The 21,872-nt window shown below is 43.9% G+C and overlaps 2 protein-coding genes across 2 annotated transcripts in view; one reads left to right on the top strand and one right to left on the bottom strand.

The window, feature by feature from the left end:
* The window catches only part of tmem266 (transmembrane protein 266), a gene marked incomplete at both ends in the record, with an annotated part of 35,016 nt that extends 24,161 nt beyond the window's left edge, over positions 1-10,855 (top strand). The window contains 6 exons of the mRNA XM_080539331.1: positions 1,427-1,483; positions 2,062-2,200; positions 6,585-6,700; positions 7,964-8,156; positions 9,894-9,956; positions 10,188-10,855. Of these exons, the coding sequence (XP_080395457.1) occupies positions 1,427-1,483; positions 2,062-2,200; positions 6,585-6,700; positions 7,964-8,156; positions 9,894-9,956; positions 10,188-10,855 (1,236 nt within the window). The remainder of the gene's footprint in view (positions 1-1,426; positions 1,484-2,061; positions 2,201-6,584; positions 6,701-7,963; positions 8,157-9,893; positions 9,957-10,187) is intronic.
* A 1,210-nt stretch (positions 10,856-12,065) lies between these two features.
* etfa (electron transfer flavoprotein subunit alpha) lies at positions 12,066-20,187 on the bottom strand. The gene is made up of 12 exons (XM_080539333.1): positions 20,106-20,187; positions 18,949-19,098; positions 18,653-18,734; positions 18,353-18,435; positions 17,945-18,044; positions 17,304-17,414; positions 16,911-17,012; positions 16,576-16,644; positions 16,320-16,402; positions 14,096-14,161; positions 13,869-13,949; positions 12,066-12,706 (listed from the first exon to the last, which is right to left on the bottom strand). Exons 1-12 carry the CDS (start codon positions 20,142-20,144, stop codon positions 12,668-12,670), a joined length of 1,005 nt encoding a protein of 334 aa, XP_080395459.1. The 5' UTR covers positions 20,145-20,187; the 3' UTR covers positions 12,066-12,667.
* Between the last annotated feature and the right edge of the window lie 1,685 nt (positions 20,188-21,872).

Here is a 21,872-nt window from a genome sequence, read left to right as displayed (position 1 = left end):
CTGGTAGCGATAGCTACTTTATCTGCTCTTTGTGTTCATAGCCTTATAGCTTCCCATCTATTCCCTTCTAGCATTATAGCTTCCCTTTATCTCACTTTTCAAAGAACGCCGGTCGAGAGAGGACGCTGGCGTTGCTTGTTCGCCGCTTCTCCGCCCGAAATCTAGGTGGAATTGCAGTACACAGAGTAGATTGTCCTACAAAGACACTTAGATTTAGATTTAGTAATTTAAAAATGTATTAGACCCCGATACTTTCTTTTATCTATTTTTGGTTTCTTTTCATTTTACTACTCAATCTTTTCAGTTTGTAAAGTGTCTTTGAGTGTCTAGAAATAAGTCTAATGTATTATTATTATTATTATTATTATTATTACGTATTTTTTGGATTCACAACATCGATCCTTTTTGTTTTACCTTGTAGGCGCTGCGATTGTGGTCTCTCTTTTTATGTATGTGTTACATTGTTCTTCAACACAACCGCTTTCACTTAAAATGCAGATGGAGCTTTTTTTGGTGTGGCCGCACCACTGCTTTTAACTAGCGTCAGAGCCTTAAGGTGTCCCGTATCGATTACCGTTTCCTTAGAGCGAGCAGCATCTGTCTTAGTTCCTCCCTGTTGACGGGCCGTTGCTTCGTTTTGCCGAAGAAGCGCTTTAGCCATGAAAGAGAAGCAGACCCTTGTTGATAGTGATTAATTAACACTAGGATAGCCGTGCCTATTTCACCTACTCTTACTTAGCGGGGGGTCAAATGACCATAGTCTTTAGAACGGGAAGCTGCTACTTACACACAAAGACCACTAGTTGGCGTCTCTTGTAAATTAGCCTGCCCTCCTACACAGAAAACTGAAAAAATTGCTTTATACTAGCTTATCCTGATGTGATTTTGAAAATGTAAGGTTACTGGGGGCGTAGAATGCACATATCTAGGAAAAGTCATGAAAGGAGGGTCCTGAAATTTGATCGAGTGCAAAGGCATAAAAAAAAAGTTTTTACTCACTTGGTCAAATGACCCCACCCACGGCTGTTCTAGTGTTAAGGGACGGGATACGGCAAGGTAGCGTGGCCATGGTGAAGGTTCAACCCCCCCGAATGTGTGAAAGAAAAAGAGAAAAAGAGAGGGTGGACAGGAAGAGGAGTGCGGTTGCCCTCTGCAGCCTGGGGTGAGTCAGCAGCTCACAGCAGAGGTGCAGACAGTGTTTCTTATTGTTTGGAGGACATCCGGCCGCTCTGGTCGTGAAGTGTATGAATATAAATGTCATTGATGAATTGCCGCCGGAGAGATGAACGAAAACTGAATTACAGTTGTGATTCTGGTTTTGCTGAGACGTTGAATGTTGGGGATGCTTCCAACTCAACGAAATTTGAATTCAATCCCCCCCCACCCCCCCCCTCTCTCTCTCTCTCTCTCTCTCTCCCCCTTTCAGACTGTGTTCAGGATCGTGGTGCTGGGGATCTGGGATTACATCGAGAACAAAGTGGAGGTGAGACCCCAGAGGCCTCGTTAGTGGTCGGGGGGGCTCACAGCTCCTACCCACTTCCACTGCAATGTCAGTCTCCCAATGTCAGACAGTCATACAGCACTGCACCTCGGCTTGGGCCCCACAGACGGACTCACATCACAGAGCTTACACTGACACTCTGACAGGATGGGGGGGTGGGGTTTCATTCAGGACATAAACATCGGAGGTGGTCATCGTCTAACTGCTGATATGTGTGTGTGTGTGTGTGTGTGTGTGTGTGTGTGCCTGTGCGCGTGTGTGTATGTGTGCGTGTGTGTATGCCCGTGCGTGTGTGTATGCGTGCGTGCGTGTGTGTGTGTGCCTGTGCGCGTGTGTGTATGCATGTACGTATGTGTGCCTGTGCGCGTGCGTGTATGCGTGCGTGCGCCTGTGCGTGTATGCGTGCGTGCGTGTATGTGTGCATGTGCGTGTGTATGTGTGTATGCGTGCGTGTGTATGTGCCTGTGCGCGTGTATGTGTGTATGCGTGCGTGTATGTGTGCCTGTGTCCGTGTGTATGCGTGTGTGTGTGTGTGTGTATGCGTGCATGCGTGTTTGCAGGTGTTTGACGGGGCCGTCATCGTGCTCTCCCTGGCCCCCATGGTGGCCTCCACCGTGGCCAACGGCCCCAGCAGCCCCTGGGACGCCATCGGCCTCATCATCACCCTGCGCATCTGGAGGGTCAAGAGGATCATCGACGGTAAGGCGGTGTGACATCCCCGGTGTCACGTCCTTAACTGTCCTTCCCTGCCACACTCCAGAGATGCTGCACTGCAGTTCCCTTCCCAAGTCGCCCCACCCCCCCACCCCCCAACCCCCCATAGAGCTTTTATACTAATCTTTGCGGAGCCCTTATGCCAGGTTAATGACGCAATGCAGATTTATTTTCTTTTTTAGATGTATAGAATATGTATTTGTCAAATACATGAGACGTACACAACACGATAAGATAACACATCACCTAAGACAACACATCACCTAAGATAACACATCACCAAATACAACACATAATAAGACAACACATCACCTAAGACAACACATAATAAGACAACACATCACCTAAGACAACCCATAATAAGACAACCCATAATAAGACAACACATAATAAGACAACACATCACCTAAGACAACACATAATAAGACAACACATAATAAGACAACACATAATAAGACAACACATCACCTAAGACAACACATAATAAGACAACACATAATAAGACAACACATAATAAGACAACACATCACCTAAGATATCGCCTAAGACAACGCATAATATATAATAATATATGCCATTTAGCTGACGCTTTTATCCAAAGCGACTTACATTGCAGTGAGTGCATACATTTCAGTATATATGGTCCCAGCGGGAATCGAACCCACAACCTAAGCGTTGTTAGCACCGTGCTCTACCAACTGAGCCACAGAGACAACACATCACCTAAGACAACACATAATAAGACAACACATAATAAGACAACACATCACCTAAGACAACACATCACCTAAGATAACACATCACCTAAGACAACACATCACCTAAGATAACACATCACCTAAGACAACACATCACCTAAGACAACACATCACCTAAGACAACAGATAATAAGACAACACATCACCTAAGACAACAGATAATAAGACAACACATCAGATAAGACAACACATCAGATAAGACAACACATCACCAAAGACAACACATAATAAGACAACACATCACCAAAGACAACACATAATAAGACAACACATCACCTAAGACAACACATAATAAGACAACACATCAGATAAGACAACACATCACCTAAGACAACACATCACCTAAGACAACAGATAATAAGACAACACATCACCTAAGACAACAGATAATAAGACAACACATCAGATAAGACAACACATCAGATAAGACAACACATCACCTAAGACAACACATAATAAGACAACACATCACCTAAGACAACACTTAATAAGACAACACATCACCTAAGACAACACATCAGATAAGACAACACATCACATCACCTAAGATAACACATAATAAGACAACACATCAGATAAGACAACACATCACCTAAGACAACACATAATAAGACAACACATCAGATAAGACAACACATCAGATAAGACAACACATAATAAGACAACACATCACCTAAGATAACACATCACCTAAGACAACACATAATAAGACAACACATAATAAGACAACACATAATAAGACAACACATCACCAAAGACAACACATAATAAGACAACACATCACCTAAGACAACACATAATAAGACAACACATCACCAAAGACAACACATAATAAGACAACACATCACCTAAGATAACACATCACCTAAGACAACACATCACCTAAGATAACACATCACCTAAGACAACACATCACCTAAGACAGGGGTCGGCAATAGGCGGCCCGCGGGCCATTGCTGGCCCATCACCAATAATATTTGGCCCAGCAGAATATTTTGAGAATCCACTTTTTTTTTTTTTTTTTTTTTTTTTTTTACAATATCGGACCGACAGTCCCACATATAGCGCCTATAATGTCCGAATAGAGAATCTACCTCTACCTGAATAATGCTTATTGTACTTTTATCCATGTTGAGAGTGAATGACACAGGGACAGACAATCAGGCAGCGGGGTGCACCGAAGCGCACTGACGCTGAACCCCTCATAGTGAATCATAAGTAGGTGGACAACGTGTAGTGCTGAAATAGCCGTGTGTGGTTTGAAAAAAATAACACCAGCTCAGTAAATAATTCAAACGTAATGTTTACGTATATGTGACTGCAACACACATATGAACAGTAACAAAGCAAATTCAGTTTAATATTCTGAAAAACATTGACAAAAAAATTGGTGAAAAAAAGAAAAGAAAGAAAAGTAATCCGCTTATGCGAGGGGTGGTGGTGCATAGGCCTATGCTCCTGAAACGACAGAGCAAACACGCTATTAGGGATAATAATTACAATGAGCCATTCATTCAAAATATACAAAATACAATTAGGTTATTAAATACAATAACGACAGGCTTGGTACTCACTTAATGTGAAAAGTGGCATCTCCCATCGGTCAGTATTTGCTTGATATCTGGTTATATGGACGTCACTTTAATCCGCAGGCAGTTCTCAAGTTTTTTTTTGCATCAATCGATTCCTCTCGTGCGTCTTTATCACATTCATTGAGGAAAAGGACGACTCGCATGTATAGAAAGGGAACATTGTGAGCACGGAAGATGTGAGTCTCACAACGGCTTTGCGTTGATGAAACCAGGTAGGATGAACATTATAGTTCGCTGTCCATTCCTCTTTAAATGCCCTGTTTTCACCGTCAACTTTCCTCTTTACACCTTTGGAGAGTGACATGATGTTTCTCTTGCTAGTTAGCAGGTTAAATGTTTAGCTAACTTCACCCGGCACCAAACAACCAATCCAATAATAATGTGACCTTGTCTGGGAGGAGGGGGGAATCATTCAGAATGAAAGTATGTTAAATAATTATTAGAATAAGCTAGGCTGCGCTACATCGTCAGTCCACACATTTAGCAGGCTCACAAAACAAGCTGTGTTAGTTGACTAGCGATGTGTACATTTTTCGAAAGAAAAGTAAAAGCATTAGAACGTGTCACATTTTTTAACAATCAATTACTTATGAATGAATGAATGAATGAATGAATGAATGAATGAATGAATGAATGGAATGAATGAATGGTCTTTATTGTCATTGCTACAGTACAGGTACCAAACAACGAAATTTAGGAGGGGTGGCTCCCCTGGTGTTAGGAAAGGAAAAAAATAAAAAATAAAAAAAAAATAAAAAAGTTCGGGCCCGCCATCTAGTGGCTCAAAAAAAATTTGGCCCGAGGCCAAACCTAATTGCCGACCCCTGACCTAAGACAACACATAATAAGACAACACATCAGATAAGACAACACATAATAAGACAACAGATAATAAGACAACACATCACCTAAGACAACACATCAGATAAGACAACACATCAGATAAGACAACACATCACCAAAGACAACACATAATAAGACAACACATCACCAAAGACAACACATAATAAGACAACACATCACCTAAGACAACACATCAGATAAGACAACACATCACCAAAGACAACACATAATAAGACAACACATCACCTAAGACAACACTTAATAAGACAACACATAATAAGACAACACATAATAAGACAACACATAATAAGACAACACATAATAAGACAACACATCACCTAAGACAACACATCACCTAAGACAACACATAATAAGACAACACATAATAAGACAACACATCACCAAAGACAACACATAATAAGACAACACATCACCTAAGACAACACATAATAAGACAACACATAATAAGACAACACATCACCTAAGACAACACATCAGATAAGACAACACATAATAAGACAACACATCACCTAAGACAACACATAATAAGACAACACATAATAAGACAACACATCACCTAAGACAACACATAATAAGGCAACACATAATAAGACAACACATCACCTAAGACAACACATAATAAGACAACACATCACTTAAGACAGTATCAAGCTGTTTCATTCACACCTCCGTGTGGAGTTAGAATGTTTCACACACATACACACACCTCCCTGTGAATGTTACACACGCACAGGTGCTCATGCAAACGCATACACATTTACACACACACACACACACACACACACACACACACACACACACACACACACACAGGATGCAAACAAAGAGTTTGCCTACCGTGAGGATGAACAAATGATGAGCCAGTAGCCAGTAGGGGAGCTGGCCTGTGGTGAACACAGTGACAGTCTGACTAGAGTAGACCCTGAAGTCCCCACCGCCATGACAGCTGGACCCTTATGAGAGGCTCCTAAACCTCCTTCAGTATCACGCCTGGTAGGAACCCTTTTAGAACTGTGGGCAGAGGTGTTCTGTCCGGTGTTCTGTCCAGTATGGACTGTGTAGTAACATGTTCTGTGACTGTGAGTGACTGCGTGTGAGTCTCTGTTAGAGCACTTTGTGTGACTGCCTGTCCTGTGTCCTGTGTCCCCTCCCTAGCCTACGTGCTGCAGGTGAAGGTGGAGATGGAGATGGAGATCCAGCAGTATGAGAAGGCCAAGGCTGTCAGGGAGGAGCAGCTGGAACGCCTCACCCAGATCTGCCAGGAGCAGGCTGTACGTCCAGCCACCTGCATACCAACCTGCATACACGCCATTTGTCTGTCATGTCAACATCTGACCAGCAGAGGGCAGCAAAATGCTAGGAATGAATTCTTACTGCATGCGTTGCATTGCTGAATGTGTTGTTATGAACAGGAAGGCACTCAACTTGGAAATAACCATTTGTACTTACGTTAGTTACTCTCTAATTCTGCTTCGTCAATAACCTCCTGTCAGTGTCCTTTATTAGTCGGACTCCAAATTCTGATTGAATGATATTATATAGAGACAAAGAGGCACAGACATAGTTGATTCTCAACATTTGATCAACTGTAGGTAATTAGTATGTAAGTGTAACATATTCAAAGGTTATCTGTGATGCAACTCTGGTTTTGTCAATACAGCCAACTGAGTTCAATAACACCAGAACCTCCCTATCTCTCTCTCTCTCTCTCTCTCTCTCTCTAGTTTGCTTCCCCCCCTTCTCTCTCTCTCTCTCTCTCTCTCTCTCTCTCTCTCTCTCTCTCTCTCTCTCTCTCTCTCTCTCTCTCTCTCTCTCTCTCTCTCTCTCTCTCTCTCTCTCTCTCTCTCTCTCTCTCTCTCTCTCTCTCTCTCTCTCTCTCTCTCTCTCTCTCTCTCTCTCTCTCTCTCTCTCTCTCTCTCTCTCTCTCTCTCTCTCTCTCTCTCTCTCTCTCTCTCTCTCTCTCTCTCTCTCCCCCCTATCTCCCTAATTGTTTGGAGGACATCCGGCCACTCTGGTCATGAAGTGTATGAATATAATGTCATTGATGAATTACCGCTGGAGAGATGAAAGAAAACTGAATTACAGTTGTGATTCTGGTTTTGCTGAGACATTGAATTTTGAGAGGATGTACTCTAAACTAAACTAAATTCCCTTCTCTCTCTCCCCCCTTCTCTCTCTCCCCCGTTCTCTCTCTCCCCCCTTCTCTCTCTTTCTCCCCCCTTCTCTCTCTCTCCCCCCTCCCCTTCTCTCTCTCTCCCCCCTCCCCATCTCTCTCTCTCTCCTCCCTCCCCATCTCTCTCTCTCTCTCTCCCCCCTCTCCATCTCTCTCACTTTCTCCCCCTTCTCTCTCTCCCCTATCTTCTTCTCTTTCTCTCTCTCTCCCCCCTCCCCATCTCTCTCTCTCTGTCTCTCTCTCTCCCATCTCCCCTTCTCTCTCCCTCCCCCCTCCCCTTCTCTTTCTCTCTCTCTCCCCCCTTCCCATCTCTCTCTCTCTCTCCTCCCTCTCTCTCTCTCCCCCCCCCCCCTCCCTTCAGTTTGAGATCAGACAGCTGCGGGCCCACCTGGCCCAGCAGGATCTGGACCTGGTAGTGGAGAGGGAGGCGGCCATGCAGATCCACCATGTGTGGGGGAAGCAGAGCAGCAGCTTCCAGGAGGTGGACGGCCTGGCGCCCGGGGGCTCTGATCACCACGACCAAGCCAAGGCCAGAGAGCCAGGGGGCGCTGCAGGTACCGTACCACACTCCAAACACACACCTCTCTCCTGTACGAGAACACAGAGTACAGCAGGTAGCCTGGTAGCGGGGGTGGGTGGGTGGGTCTCTTCATGAAACCAAGGGGAATACAATGCTACTCTAGCGTTGTCACATCAGATCATCCATGCGCACGGCGGTTGAATACAGAGTGCTCTGTGCTTTGGGGCATGTTCTTGCGGAAAGCAGAGTGGGCTCTTGTCAGAAATATCTGTTCTGTTCACCTGGAATCCACCACGGACACCTATCAAAAGCCACAGGAAAGCCCAGGAGGATTGTGAGATCCGGGAAAAATGCCCTAGGGGTCTACAACAAAACAAAATGGCTCCTTTCTCATGGGCCTGGGCTGTAAAAGGTTTTATGCACATCCAGAGGTGTCACAGGAGCAGGACAGGCTTTATTCTTTCAAGTATTTTTTTCTGAGTGGGGCAGTCCCACTCATAGTTTTCTTTTTTTATAATAGTAGAGATAGTAGAGATTTGACAGGAAGGATGGGTGAGAGAGAGAGAGGAGGAATGACATGCAGATGCAGGATATGTCCGCGGCTGGAATCAAACCGGGAACCTAGCGGTTACATGGTCAGCGCTTAGTCTGCTACGCCACCTAAGCGCCCCCTCCAGTGACCTTCTCAAGACGGTGACACAAACAAACAATCAACCTACTGGGCTGTGATCAGTAAATGGTGCATTGTGGGGTTGTCCTCCCGGAAGGATCACTGTAAGTGTCCGTCCCCCCTAGAGCGCGTGAGGAGAGCATCTGTCTGGATTGACAAACCTACTGAACAAGTCTCTCACACCGGTGGTACTAAAGTATTTTTAAAAAAACATTCTTCTTAAGATTAAGATTCATAACACAATGGAAAGAGGCCCCCGTAAACCTTTCAAACCTTTCAAACCGGGACAGATCGTAACTCACGGACCGTACAAGAACAAAGCACTGTCAATATTTGTCACGTCAGAGTTAAGAACTCGAAAGCCCATTCCTTAATAAAAGCCATAAATCACCACCGCTACTCTTCCATATAACTGAGAGGAGCCTTCTGCTCCTGTTTCCATATATCTGGGTAACAGGGTCTGCTGCTACTCATGGGCTCATGTGTTATTAATCCCAGAGTGATTGTCTGACGCTTTTTAGTAGCAGTGCCCGCCCCCTCGGGACAGTCATAAAATGAATATTTTAAGCAGAAATATAAATGAATAGAAGCCCCATCTAGAGGTCCTGAGGGAACAAGGATGGCACTTAAGAGGTACTCTGGTACTCTGGGCTCTTCATCTCTGTAAGGCGCTGTGATAGGCCCATGTGGTTGGCGAGGCAAGCTCCACACTCTGGAACATTCTATCTAGAGCATTCCCTGTTCTACTTTGTTTACTTGGGATTCGACGGGGATAATGGACCTATCGCTAAGCCACGCTCCAAAATAGAAATTGTCCAATCATGTCACAGCAAAAGTCACTACAGACAAACAACTCGCTAATATCTTCTTCTTTAAAAAAACATGTCTATTACTTGCTGTGGTAAATCAGAAATCCCTGATGTCATTCAGTCACGGTCGGTCAGTCAGTCACTGTCAGTGAAGCGTTGTTTGTTTGTCCGAGTTTTCAAAGGGGGCGTGGCTTAGCGATAAGTCCATTCCATAAGATCGACAGCACTTAAGAGGTACTCTCTGTATACTGGCCTACAGGTCAAGGGAAGTGTTCTTTCTTCTTTCTTTCAGATCATATTGTTCAAGACGACATGAATAACTACATCAGCCAGTACTACAGCGAAGCGAGCAGTGGTAGGTCCGAACCGCCGTCCGCTTTCTCAGTCCCGTCTGTTACATTATTTCCATACAGTCAGACATTATGTCCCCTACATACAGTCAGACATTATGTCCCCAACATACAGTCAGACATTATGTCCCCAACATACAGTCAGACATTATGTCCCCTACATACAGTCAGACATTATGTCCCCTACAGTCAGACGTTCCGTTCAAGCCTACACCGTGTGATCTTTTCCCTTGTAGATATCGGGATCCCAGACCCGGCTGCGCGCGTCATCACCACGGCGGCCATCGACATCCACCTGCCCACCAACCCCAGCCAGCTGCCCTCCTCCCTGGTCAGCGCCGACGCCCTGACGTCCGGCCGCCTGCAGCGGACCGGCAGCTCCGTGAGCGAGGCGTCCACCACCGCCGTGTCCCGCTCAGTCAGCAGCTTCAGCGCCCGCCAGCACAGCGTCAGCAGCTACACGCTGGGCTCCACCACCGACTGCAGCTCCACGGTGCGCGAGGCCTCCACCTCCACAGACTACAGCGGGCAGCGCTGCTACCCCCCGCCCTACTGCAGCCCCCTGGCCCTGGGCAGCAGCCAGCCCCCCCTACCCCCGAGAGGAGGACACCACCCCAACGCCGTGGTGCAGGAGCTGCTCTCCTCCTTGTCCGAGGACTCGTGTCTCACCCAGAAGGGCCTGGACCCCGTCAACCTCAAACTGCCCAGCCCGGCGGGCTCCACCAAGACCAGCCCCGAGCTGGAGCACAGGGTCAACCTCTACAACAAGAGGAACCAGGAGAGCCGGGCGGGGTTCCACACCAAGCCGCTCATCCACCTGCAGAGCAGCGAGCCGCTGATGGAGGAGAAATACCGGATGATGGAGCCCGGAGACACTCCTGTCAGCCGCATGCCAGAGACATAGGACACGGCCCAGGCCAGGGCCTCGACCAGGGGGGGGGTGGGGGTCTCTCAGACAACACTGGCTAAAGACTCTGCAGGAGCTCACAGGAGCTTCACCTTCAGCGTGTGCTCTTCTCTTTTTGGGATCTCATATTGACTTTGTTTAGGATTACAGCACCGCAAACCCAATACGTTTGAATACCCTCTGAAACTAAAACACACCTGTGCTACTGAGACTGCTTATTGAAAACCCACTTTGTGCCACTCGGCGTTGCGCTCAGAGGCCTGTTCACCTAGGGTTCTGATGGTTAGGGGGCCGCTGGCACATCCACGTCCACCACCTTTTCCAGAAGCACCTTGGAAGGTGTGTGTGACTAGTCTGGCGCTCCTTCCAGAACTGCACAAGAAACTACGGAGGGCAGGGATAGGCTCTTCAGTGAGCAGGCACTGATCATCTATCAGGAATTGACACTTTCTATGAGCATACATACAAATGATCACCTAAAGAAACCAGCATTGGGGCGTTAGCCCAAGCTCTCAGACAACAGATGTCTGCAGCGCTGTGACTGGTTCTGATGTGTTTACATGTGTGATATCATGTCATAATCATCCTTTAGGGACGGGGATGGGGGATGTGGGTGGGGACGGTGGGATTGTTTTTCTTAAGGATTTGAGACATTGGACTGACATGAGACAACTCGTTTGAAATCTTAATTGATAGACAGATGTCTATCAATGTATGAGGCACAGGAATCAGACTATTTACTTCAATCGTGGAGAGAGCATTGTGAAAATGTGCCAGGTGTCTCCAGAACTCATTACTAAATACAGTCCTCTGTGATGTGACCTGACTGCTGCAGGGTACATTTGATCTGTGTTCAGATGTGTTGAGCTGTTGTTCTCAGCTTGTTTCTTACCTTCTGTCTTTCTACATTACCAATGCTAACGTTTATATTCACATTCTATGAGGAAAAAACACAAATGCTCAGTGAAATATTTTTAAGCCAGATATGTGAGTGACTGAGGACCTTTTCAGCTACTAAATCTTGAAGGGTTTGTAATTGGAGAAGCTGCTAGATGTTGGTCAAAAGAAAAAGTATTATAGCATGAACCTTTATAACAATCTGCTTTTTAGATATGGCAAAACTAATCCTGTGCACTTTAAAGTCAAACAGGCATTTTGTAAATTGAACATGGGGTGAATCGTTGCAGAGTCAAGCAAATAAAAGGCAAACTTGGTAAAAGAACAAAAAACAGTCCTGTATTTTACTGTCTGGTCATCCTTCATCACTGATATTGACAACATTGACATTAACATAATGAGAACAGGATGCATGTTTTAAGTTCCCAAAGATGATGTTTACTGTGATGCTACATTAAATACATGTTAACAAAATCTGAATTGGGATACAAAATATCACGTACTCCAGGTAAGCAAAACTTAAAGAAATCCTACTGACACGGTTCATACAAACGTCCGCTACGTTTGTAAACTGAGAATGTTCCGTTCTGTTGCCATTCAGGGAGAACACGACACGACTATTCCCCAGAATAGTTCACTACAGAAACCATTTAAGGCAGCAAGGAAGTTGGAGAGGTCCCGTCATGGGGAGGCTGGTGGAGGTATAAAATCGGAGGACAAGGCTCATTCTAATGCATGGAATGAAATGAGGAATGGTATGAAACGCACACGTTAAATACCATTACTCATTCCATTCATTACAAAGCGTCTGTCGTCCGATTTCTACCTGCACCAGGTCCTGTGTGGTTCATGTCTTGGTTCCCAGGAGGAGGGTAGTGGGGCTGGCTAGCTGCTGATTCAGATGAATGCTGCTTACTTCTTGTCCAGTGCTGCTGTCATCTCAGGAACAGCCTAGAGGGGAGGCAACAGGACAGAGGGGTTTACAAAGGACTCACTGGACAATGCTGTAATCATGGACTAGTATGACATGGAGGGTTGCCCTATTTGATAGCTGACTGTTTTGAGGCGATTCATTTTTTCATTCATTAAATTCATAGATACAGTCATGTCACGTGTCATTGGTTTCAAAAGCGGAGTATGTGTTTTCACAGATAACCAGCAGTGGGAATCTAAACTGCGGTAACACACAATATAACTGTTATGTTCCTGTCGAAAATATCCGGCTTAAATAATGCACATGCGTGTCAAATCCCGAGAGAAAATAATCGAACCCGCTACAGGGCGGTCGTCTACAGAGTTTAACAACTGAGAAACTATATCACTTGAGTTTGTGTCCCCCCCCCCCCCCCAGGTATCCGTTTTCCATGCGAAGAAGAGGAGAAAGCCCATCCATTTTAATCAGTTATCTGAGGAGTGATCACATGTAAGCTGATAACCAGCAGGTCACAACTCTGCTGCCAGCGAGCTATTATTACCGATCACTTTTACAGAGTTTACCAGAACACCTGGGTGTCTCACGCACCACTGAGGGAGGGTAAATAAAACATGACCAACAGGACACATGGACACATGAAAAGAAAAGCAACTACCCTTTCACGTCGAGTACCCATCTATCCAGCTCAAGTGTGTGTGCAAACCGCCCGCCTCCTGGCACCCCGGCCCGTATGTGCCAGCCAGACGCCAGAGGGCAGCTGAGCAGATAAAAGTACTGGCAAGGAGGGACGGAGCACACAGACCCGAGAACTCGCTCCGATGCGCCACTGAAGTTGACTATCGATGACTTTATGGTTCTGAAGGAGGGTTGTTTGCGTCTCTCTCTAAAAGAACAGGCTCCAGCCACAACTCACCTCTGATTAATTCAGGGACTCAATAATTCAACAGACGCACATTTCCATTAGGTGATATAATGCATCGTGCAACATTTATTAGGGAAATAGTGGAGATATATATATAAATAGTGGATGTTATATTCCCACTATCACTTTATTGAAACGCTGCAGGCCACTTATTCAGTGTGTGGCAGCATGTGCAGTGTTGGGTTATTTTCAGTCATGGCTAGATGGTTTGGTAATGTTTGCTAATGCACACCCCGCTCTTGGTTGTGAAATCTCACCTTGAACAGATCAGCCACCAGACCGTAGTCAGCCACCTGGAAAATGGGAGCCTCTGGGTCTTTGTTGATGGCAACAATCGTCTGCGGAGCAAAAAACGAAAACGTATTTCAAAAGAATGCCTCTAAAATGACACCCTCTTCATTCATGTTAAATAGTCTCGGGTTAGTTTAGGAAGGTGAATTTCCTTGTCATCATACGGATCAAAAATGAAACATTCAGGCGGTACCTTGCTGTCTTTCATTCCAGCCAGATGTTGAATAGCTCCAGAGATCCCGACAGCAATGTACAGTTCCTGCAAACATCATAAACAAAACAATTAATACAAAACCAGGTCTTCTCAAGGACAAAACAACGAGAGCATGTACGTGGGCTTAGACCATTAATGGCATCAAAGTAGTCTATGCTAAGACAAAGGCCTACACCTACAGGCCAGGCTCTCCTTACAGGAGAGTCTGAGGGCTGTGGTAGGGTAAGCCATGATGGCCAGGTCATCTCCCAGAGTGAGAGTGCTGGAGTGCTGGAGTGGGGGAGGGGGGAGGGGGAAGTGTAGCAGAGTGCAGAACCCTCCGAGCAAACCCCCTTGAGAAAAACAGTAGTGGCTTTCAGCCTAATGCACTGCCATATGAATATTTCAGTGGTATTTAATGTTGTTGCAGTGGTCTCCACAGAGCAGCGCATCAATTTGTGAACGGTGTGAAGTTGACTAGAGTCTAAAAGTATGGAGGGATGCCTCTTATATGAGAAGCACTATCCATGGAATACATTAGTGTAGCAGAGACACAATAACCCCAGAAGACGTTGTATGCACCAGTCCTGAAGTAGGGCTATACTGTTAACTGTTTGAAACGACCAAGTATTCATAAAACATGTAGGCTAAGGCTGCACCAATATACGCCCACAGGCAGACAACCATAAAACCCAAAAGGTAGTAGTGTGAGAGTTCTATGACTAGCGTATTCGGAACGCCTTCTGGGCATTCTCCTTGGGAGTTCTTTTGCAGCTTCGCAGTTGTCACTGAAGACCAGGCACACCTGCTGTTCTGTCGATGACCCCCCCCCCCCCAAAAGAACACGGCGTTGGCCAGGCTGTTTACAACCAAGCGTCCCGTCAGGTGCGAGAACAGAACTCACTACATGTAATCTGATTGCATCATCTCTAGCTGATCGTTCGAGTGTGGTCAATGCTATTGTTGACAGATAAAAAAACAACAGACCACAACATTACAACCTCCCTGCGACGTTGCCAAGCTGTTCCCATGAATGCGGCACTCCACCGGGCGGGCGGTCAGGCATGACACACGGCAGCTTAGGTTACATTAGAAACAATACAAAGGCACACTGTCCCGTAAATACTACAGATACCGTAGTGGTAATGTAAGGAGAGCATTACTAAGTGTTTACTGAACGTGACAATCTTCTGATACACCCGTTATCATAGAGGATGTGAAGTACATAATGACAGTAGCCTTAAACGGTCATTAGTTCTGTGGTGAAGGAGTTCACTGAATCAAAACATGTCCGCAAAATGATAACAGGAGCTGTCAATATGTAAAATATTGATATGCTATAATATAGCCTTCCTTATTTAAATGCAGGCAGTTTGGTTAATGAATCTTGAGTATGAATAAAATATTTTTTTCTCTTCATAAACATGACATAGTCATGTAAAATCTCAGATTACAATGTGTTCCACATCTTATTTGGTTTAATGAGTCTCATTAGGACTAGGCTTAAATTAAGTGAACATGTAGGCCTATACAAAGGGTGGTAGACAGTAACACTGATATGGCACGCAGGATTCTATCCTGACAATGCCCGGAGGTTGCAATCAAACATTTATATAAAGTAGGGCCTACTCTGATCATGTAGAAGAAGCATGAATAATAGACCGTTAACATGTTCTTCACAGACGCTGTGGGTAGGGACTAGGAACAACTGACGGACAAAAAAAATCTGGACAGGAAAAAAAATATCACAAAAAAATGCTGATCTAATTTAATACATTAGGCCTACATACAGTACGACAAGCTTGTCACAACATTTGCAAAATCCAATTTGGGCAGAAAGGCCTGGTCTGGGGCTCTGAGCAGACATCCACTTCACTGTGCTCTCTAATGGATCGGCTAAATCATTTAGGAGCCTAAATGTGCCATTAACTACATTTCATGGGGTCTGATGTGTGGGTAATCACAGCTAGGATATCCCAGTTGAATGGGATAATGGCAGAGTAACCCTTTTAAAGGGCAAAAGGATCCATCTTAATAACACTGAGTTCCGGGCATGGTGTTTACATCAAAAGTAACCGGCATTTGTCAAGCTGAGTGCTATAAGCATAATCATTGTTACGGAGTAACTCCTCAGAAACATCTTCTGTGTGTTAGCAACGCTATTTTCATTTATTTTGTAGAAAGAATAAGCTGAATGTGAAACGGTGAAGTGTTTTTCACTTACAGGGGCCACAATCTTGCCAGTTTGTCCAACCTGCATGTCATTGGGGACATATCCCGCATCCACAGCAGCTCTGGAAGCACCAACTACGGAGAGAAGAACACAGTACAAACCCAATCACTTATGGGCAGGTATACAGATTATGGACTCGAATATTCAACCATATTTGACGCACCAATATTTTCATCAGTGAGTGTAAAAGCTCATTTTAGCCTTAACCGCTAAATATCTAAACACTCAAATCCGATCATCAACTAACCTGCAGCATTCATTTTGTCAGCAAGGTCGTACAGCAGCTTGAAGTTCTCTCCACTCTTCAGACCCCTTCCTATCAAGAAAGAAATTGATGATCCTCTTATGCTAATACTAATTGGATTGAATGGACAGGAGGAATCATTTATCTGAAACAATCAATGGAGCTCTCCTTGTATATTCATAAATCACTGTTGTCATGCAACACTGCTCAACTATTTTGACACAAAGAAATGAACAAACAAAGAAAAAACAGTATTCAAATTTTTTTCCTTTCATTTAGCATGTTTAAGGGGAAATGGTAATGGTATGTGAAGCAGGTAAGAAGGGCTGTTACTGTACCTCCTGACACCACAACCTTAGCACTGGTCAGCTCTGGACGGTCACTCTTGGTCAGGCTCGCTTCCAGCCACTCAGACACCCCGACAGGAGCAGCTGCAGCCACTGCAAATGTACCCAACAACACATCAGGAAACGTCACATAAAAGAAAAAACAGACCTGCATCTCAACTGAAGGAAAAAAACTGGGGGAAAAAACTGAGTGTCTGAAGTAATGTTGATTTCATAACTATACTATACTACTAATTGTTTACAGTATCATAGGAATAATAATCATACAGAATACAGTCCTAGTAACATACAAATAATTAAGAATGAAAAGGAAAAATAAACAATTATATTGATATTTTCTCTGTGCTTTTTTGTGTATCTGTGTCGTCAAATCATGTGACCTACATTGCTCTGATGAAGCGCTGCCTCCCCCCACCTCCGCAGGCTCGAAGGAGGTGCCTCTGAAGGTGAGGAGCTTCACCTTCTCATTACACTTGACCGTGCTGAGAGCATTCCCTGTGGAAGTGACAGACAACAGTACTAAGACACAAGTGGCACAGATCTCAAATCAAAGGGGCTGGTTTTGTAATATTCAATTGCAAAACGGCATGCGACTCTCATGACTGAGGACAGAGAATGAGGGGAATACCCTCTGAACTTCAACAAGACCCATTTGGAATGGATTATCAAAACAGCAGAGGGTTGAGTGGATAATGTCATTTTGATTCATTTGTAGGCAAATTCAAATCATTAGTTCAATTGTGAAAGGAGGCTTTTGGGGATCTAACAAGTGGCCACAAAGCCTACAGTACAAGTCACGCGTACATTGAGAGAATTGGTGAATAACTGGTCAACCTCTGAAGAGGCATGCCAAGCGCAATAAAATGCATCAGAGTTCCTAGATGTACTGCCGTTCTAAATCCATCCGTAAGTGAGTTAACTGATATTTTATGATGTGGTCAAGAATAGTACATGCAATCTTTGAACAGCTTGGAGATAAAGCCATGCATGTGTTAGCAAAGAGTGGTCTTCTCATATTAAGTTACCAGCATAGATGGTTCTGACAAAGGTGTCCGGGGATTTGATCTCAATGATGTCTGAGATAGGAGCGACGTCTAACTTGGCAGCCACTCTGGGGAGAAGGTTCTACAAAACACAAAACTGTGAATAAATAGGGATATCAAGTGTGCAACCATCAGTCAAAGACGATAGCCTAAAAAATTGCTTAAAATAACTGTGAATCAAACAGCCCCGTTACCAATACATTCGAGCAGATAGCTTACTGTGGTAATTGAAAGGACATAGTAGTAAATGTGTATTAGTAAGAGTAAGCTGTATTTCTGTAAATAATTGATATTGAGGTTTGACCCAGATCACAGAGTGAAAGGGGTATGGCTTAAGAGAAACATTACATGTAGTAGTATAATGGTGTGTATACTGTATAAGGGTCTTACTTTCCCGAAGGCAGATGCTCCAGCACAGATATGGGTGAAGTTGAATTGCTCCTGAGTTGCCAAAATAAGTGGCGTTAACTCCTCTGTGGAAAGACATGCCATCCATGATTAACACTACATACAAATCAATCTGAAATCCCAAAAATCAAATCACACAATCACAAACTGGATCGTCGCAAGTATGAATTCAAATGGCGTTCCCTTATTACTTCACATAACATTTTCAAGTAAGATGCTGAAGAAGAAAGCGTTCCATCTACAGTATTCACAACGCATTCCTCATAATGCAGATCAGCATACCTGGCAGAGAACCCTTGTAGGCAGCATTTTGAGCCACCAGAACTTTCTTCACACCCTGGACCTTGCTGATTTCCTCTGCAACCTAAAGAGATTATAAACATATATAGAGACAGAGCTACGCAAAGGGACACCACCGGGTACATCTGCCCCTGCCACAAAGTTCTCTTGCAAAGGTTGTAGTAAAGATTGCCACTAAAAAATGTGGTTGTGTAAATTGTGTAACAACAACAAACCCAACAGGGCTGTTTTCAATGTCAATCCTCACAACTTGAATCAATCCCAACAATTCAACATACCTTTGCGCAGTCTGTTCCAGCAACCAAGCAGGACACCTCTCCTCCTAGTTTATTAGCTGCTGTAATAGCACTCAGCGTAATGGCATTCAGCTTGCCATTGTCGTGCTCTACCACCACCAACGTACTTTGAAACCTCTGGAGGAGACCAGTCTGCAGGGAAAATACATCAGCACGTCAGTATGTACAAATTCTACACACTGCCTGGAACAATGAGATATATCTAACTGTTTCCATGAACACCCACACCCCCGCAGCAGCTTTGAGTAGGCCTTTTCGAGGGGTTGGTTAGACAGGACTACAGTACTACTAGTACTAGGGTAGTTGTGTTGGATTGGCAGTAGCCATGTTGGGCAAACATAGCTCATTATTTCCTGGAGGTCAGCTGTACCACAAAGTGTGAGGTAATGCCTCAAGGGGGGAATACCTCAGGTGGTAAACCATTGATTCCTATTCTGTAAACAATGACATAACAGTCAGTCTAAGCTGGGCATGTTCCTCAGATGTTGCAACCTCTGATAATAATGAGCATCAGGTACTTTCAAGTTAAAACAGGCCGTGACCAGCTCTCTCTGAGCCTGGAGTTCAGACCTGCCAGGGGTATTTAGATCAGAGGTCACCAGCAGCCTCTCTGCACTAAGAGACAACCGTGCCTGGTGTGAAGACAAGACCAGGCAGACGCAAACCAACACATTTGTGCATAACAATTGATGAATCAAGTATACACATATCATTATCATTGATCATTAAAAATGTGGGTTCAATGTTTCAAAGTTTCTTAGCGGACTGTGGCTAGGCTAGGCTAACAGCACGCTAGCTAGATTTGACAAGGGCAGCATGACATGATCTTGTAAAGACTTGAACTGACTTAACTAAAGTATGTGTTGTGCTGCTAACTGTGCAGTCAAACAATACGTCCTGTGTGATCGGCTATGGGACATCATTACAACGTTACTGTTCCCCTCTCTGTCCCCAGCTAGCCTGCTGGCCCTACCAGCCAGACAGGATTGCTAGCTAGAATGTGGGTAACAGTATAATCCGACATCAACCGCTTTGTACCTTTTTCGATGTATTTAAATTCGTCCTAATGCGCATGAACAGCAAGTCATTTTGCTCATCTTGCACTGTCATGTTGCTATAATATTATCTAGCTTACTTACCAACTGTCTCAGAGAGGTTTTGTTGATAGCTCTATGCATCTTGCACCCTGCGCTGCTTGCCCCGAGGTGATGTGACAGCTGGACGGTGTTCTCGCGAGATGAGGTGATGTGACAGCTGGACGGTGTTCTCGCGAGATGAAACTCAGTCACTTCCCGTTGCAGTCTGGTTGAGTTTCTGTTTTTTCTTTCTCCCCCCAGTGTGGTCAAAGACCGTAGGCTCTGTCCCTCTCTGTCCCTCTCTGGTGTCATCTCATCTCTGTTTCTGCCCCCCTCCTGCCCCTCGATGCTGGGCCTACTGTCACAACTGAGTAGGACTGATAGATGAGAGCACCATAAGACTTTAATAACATTCAATAAAATGCTTAGGCTACATGTAGTGTTTAGATATGTGAACATGAAGGGGTAGGAGATGGGGGTACGGGATGAAATTAAGAAAATAAATAAATTGTAATAATTATATAAAGTTTAAGAATTATCCTATGGTTCTGAAGCCAGTTCTTGTGTTTCTATTGCTAGGCTGTGGAGCTACATTTTGGTTGAGAATGGTAAGCTCTGGAGAATTGTCATGATGGGCAAAATCTCACAAGTTAACAGTGAAAGGGCCAACAAAAGATCTACTCACTGTAACTGACGGCAATGAACACAATGTCTGTACAAATTGGGGGGAAAGGCAACGGCCGTTTTGCAAAAAAACCAAAACAACAACAACCAAAAAAACATTAAATATCGGTCTAATAAGTATTTTATATGTTAGGGGTAGTTAGTAGATGTCAATGAAACTGGAACAAATAGCCTGGACATAAGGTATTGGAACAATGCAAGCTTAAGGGTCGACGACAAATCATAAATATTGCACATTTGTCTGATTACTTGATCACGATGAGGTTTGTGATACGTTCGATAAAGGTTATGCGTGTTATGACGAATTTAACACTTCTGGACAAAACTGTTTAAATACATCATTTTAAATGAGAACGTCAAACATTTATTAAGGAATTTGTTAAAACAATGGTGCGGGCATTTCATATGTTTTTGTAATAATCGACATTATTTAGCTTTAAAAGTGCATACGGAATGCCAGGCTATGTATTCATACAAATGTTGTTAGTTGAGACACAAACACATTCGATTTATTATTATTATTCGACAATATGCAGAACGCTTGATTTATACATCTCTAATTGCAGCCACTATTACTACCCATATTGCAATTTATTTGTATCCTAAATTAATTTACATCTAGGGTGTTGATCATGTTGTCAATTTATTTGCAGTCACCTTGAACAAATAGGCATAGCCTCAAATCGGATGACATTTCATGCAGTCTTTTGCTAAAATGTACATCCTATTTTACGCCAATAGCCTTTACTTAATTGCATAAGAAATACTCCTTACTCCATTATTAAAAGTTCATCTAATTAAACATTATTATTATTATTGATAAGCCTAAAATTCGACATCATTTTCAAATCATTAGAATTAGAATAATCGAATTTGAATTGTGTATATTTTTTAGAATGGGAATCATTTGTTTACTTCTTTATTTAAACCGAAATCGAGTTACATGTTAGTTCATTAAGTACATTGGCAACAGATTTGTTATTTGTATTTTTTGTTTGATTTGCCCAATTAAACTGTATGGATATAGCCTATATGTGAGCATCTTATTGCAAAGGAAATCAGATCTAGATGGCCGAAATATGAACAGCAAATGTTCTATCATAACATCAACAACAGATGTCATACTGATCGTATGCCAATTATCCA

Source organism: Nansenia antarctica, assembly GCF_963989245.1.
Source record: "Nansenia antarctica genome assembly, chromosome: 9".
Taxonomy (NCBI): Eukaryota; Metazoa; Chordata; class Actinopteri; order Argentiniformes; family Microstomatidae; genus Nansenia; species Nansenia antarctica.
The sequence above is the reverse complement of the archived record's forward strand: the minus strand, read 5'-3'. Positions and strand labels throughout refer to the sequence as shown.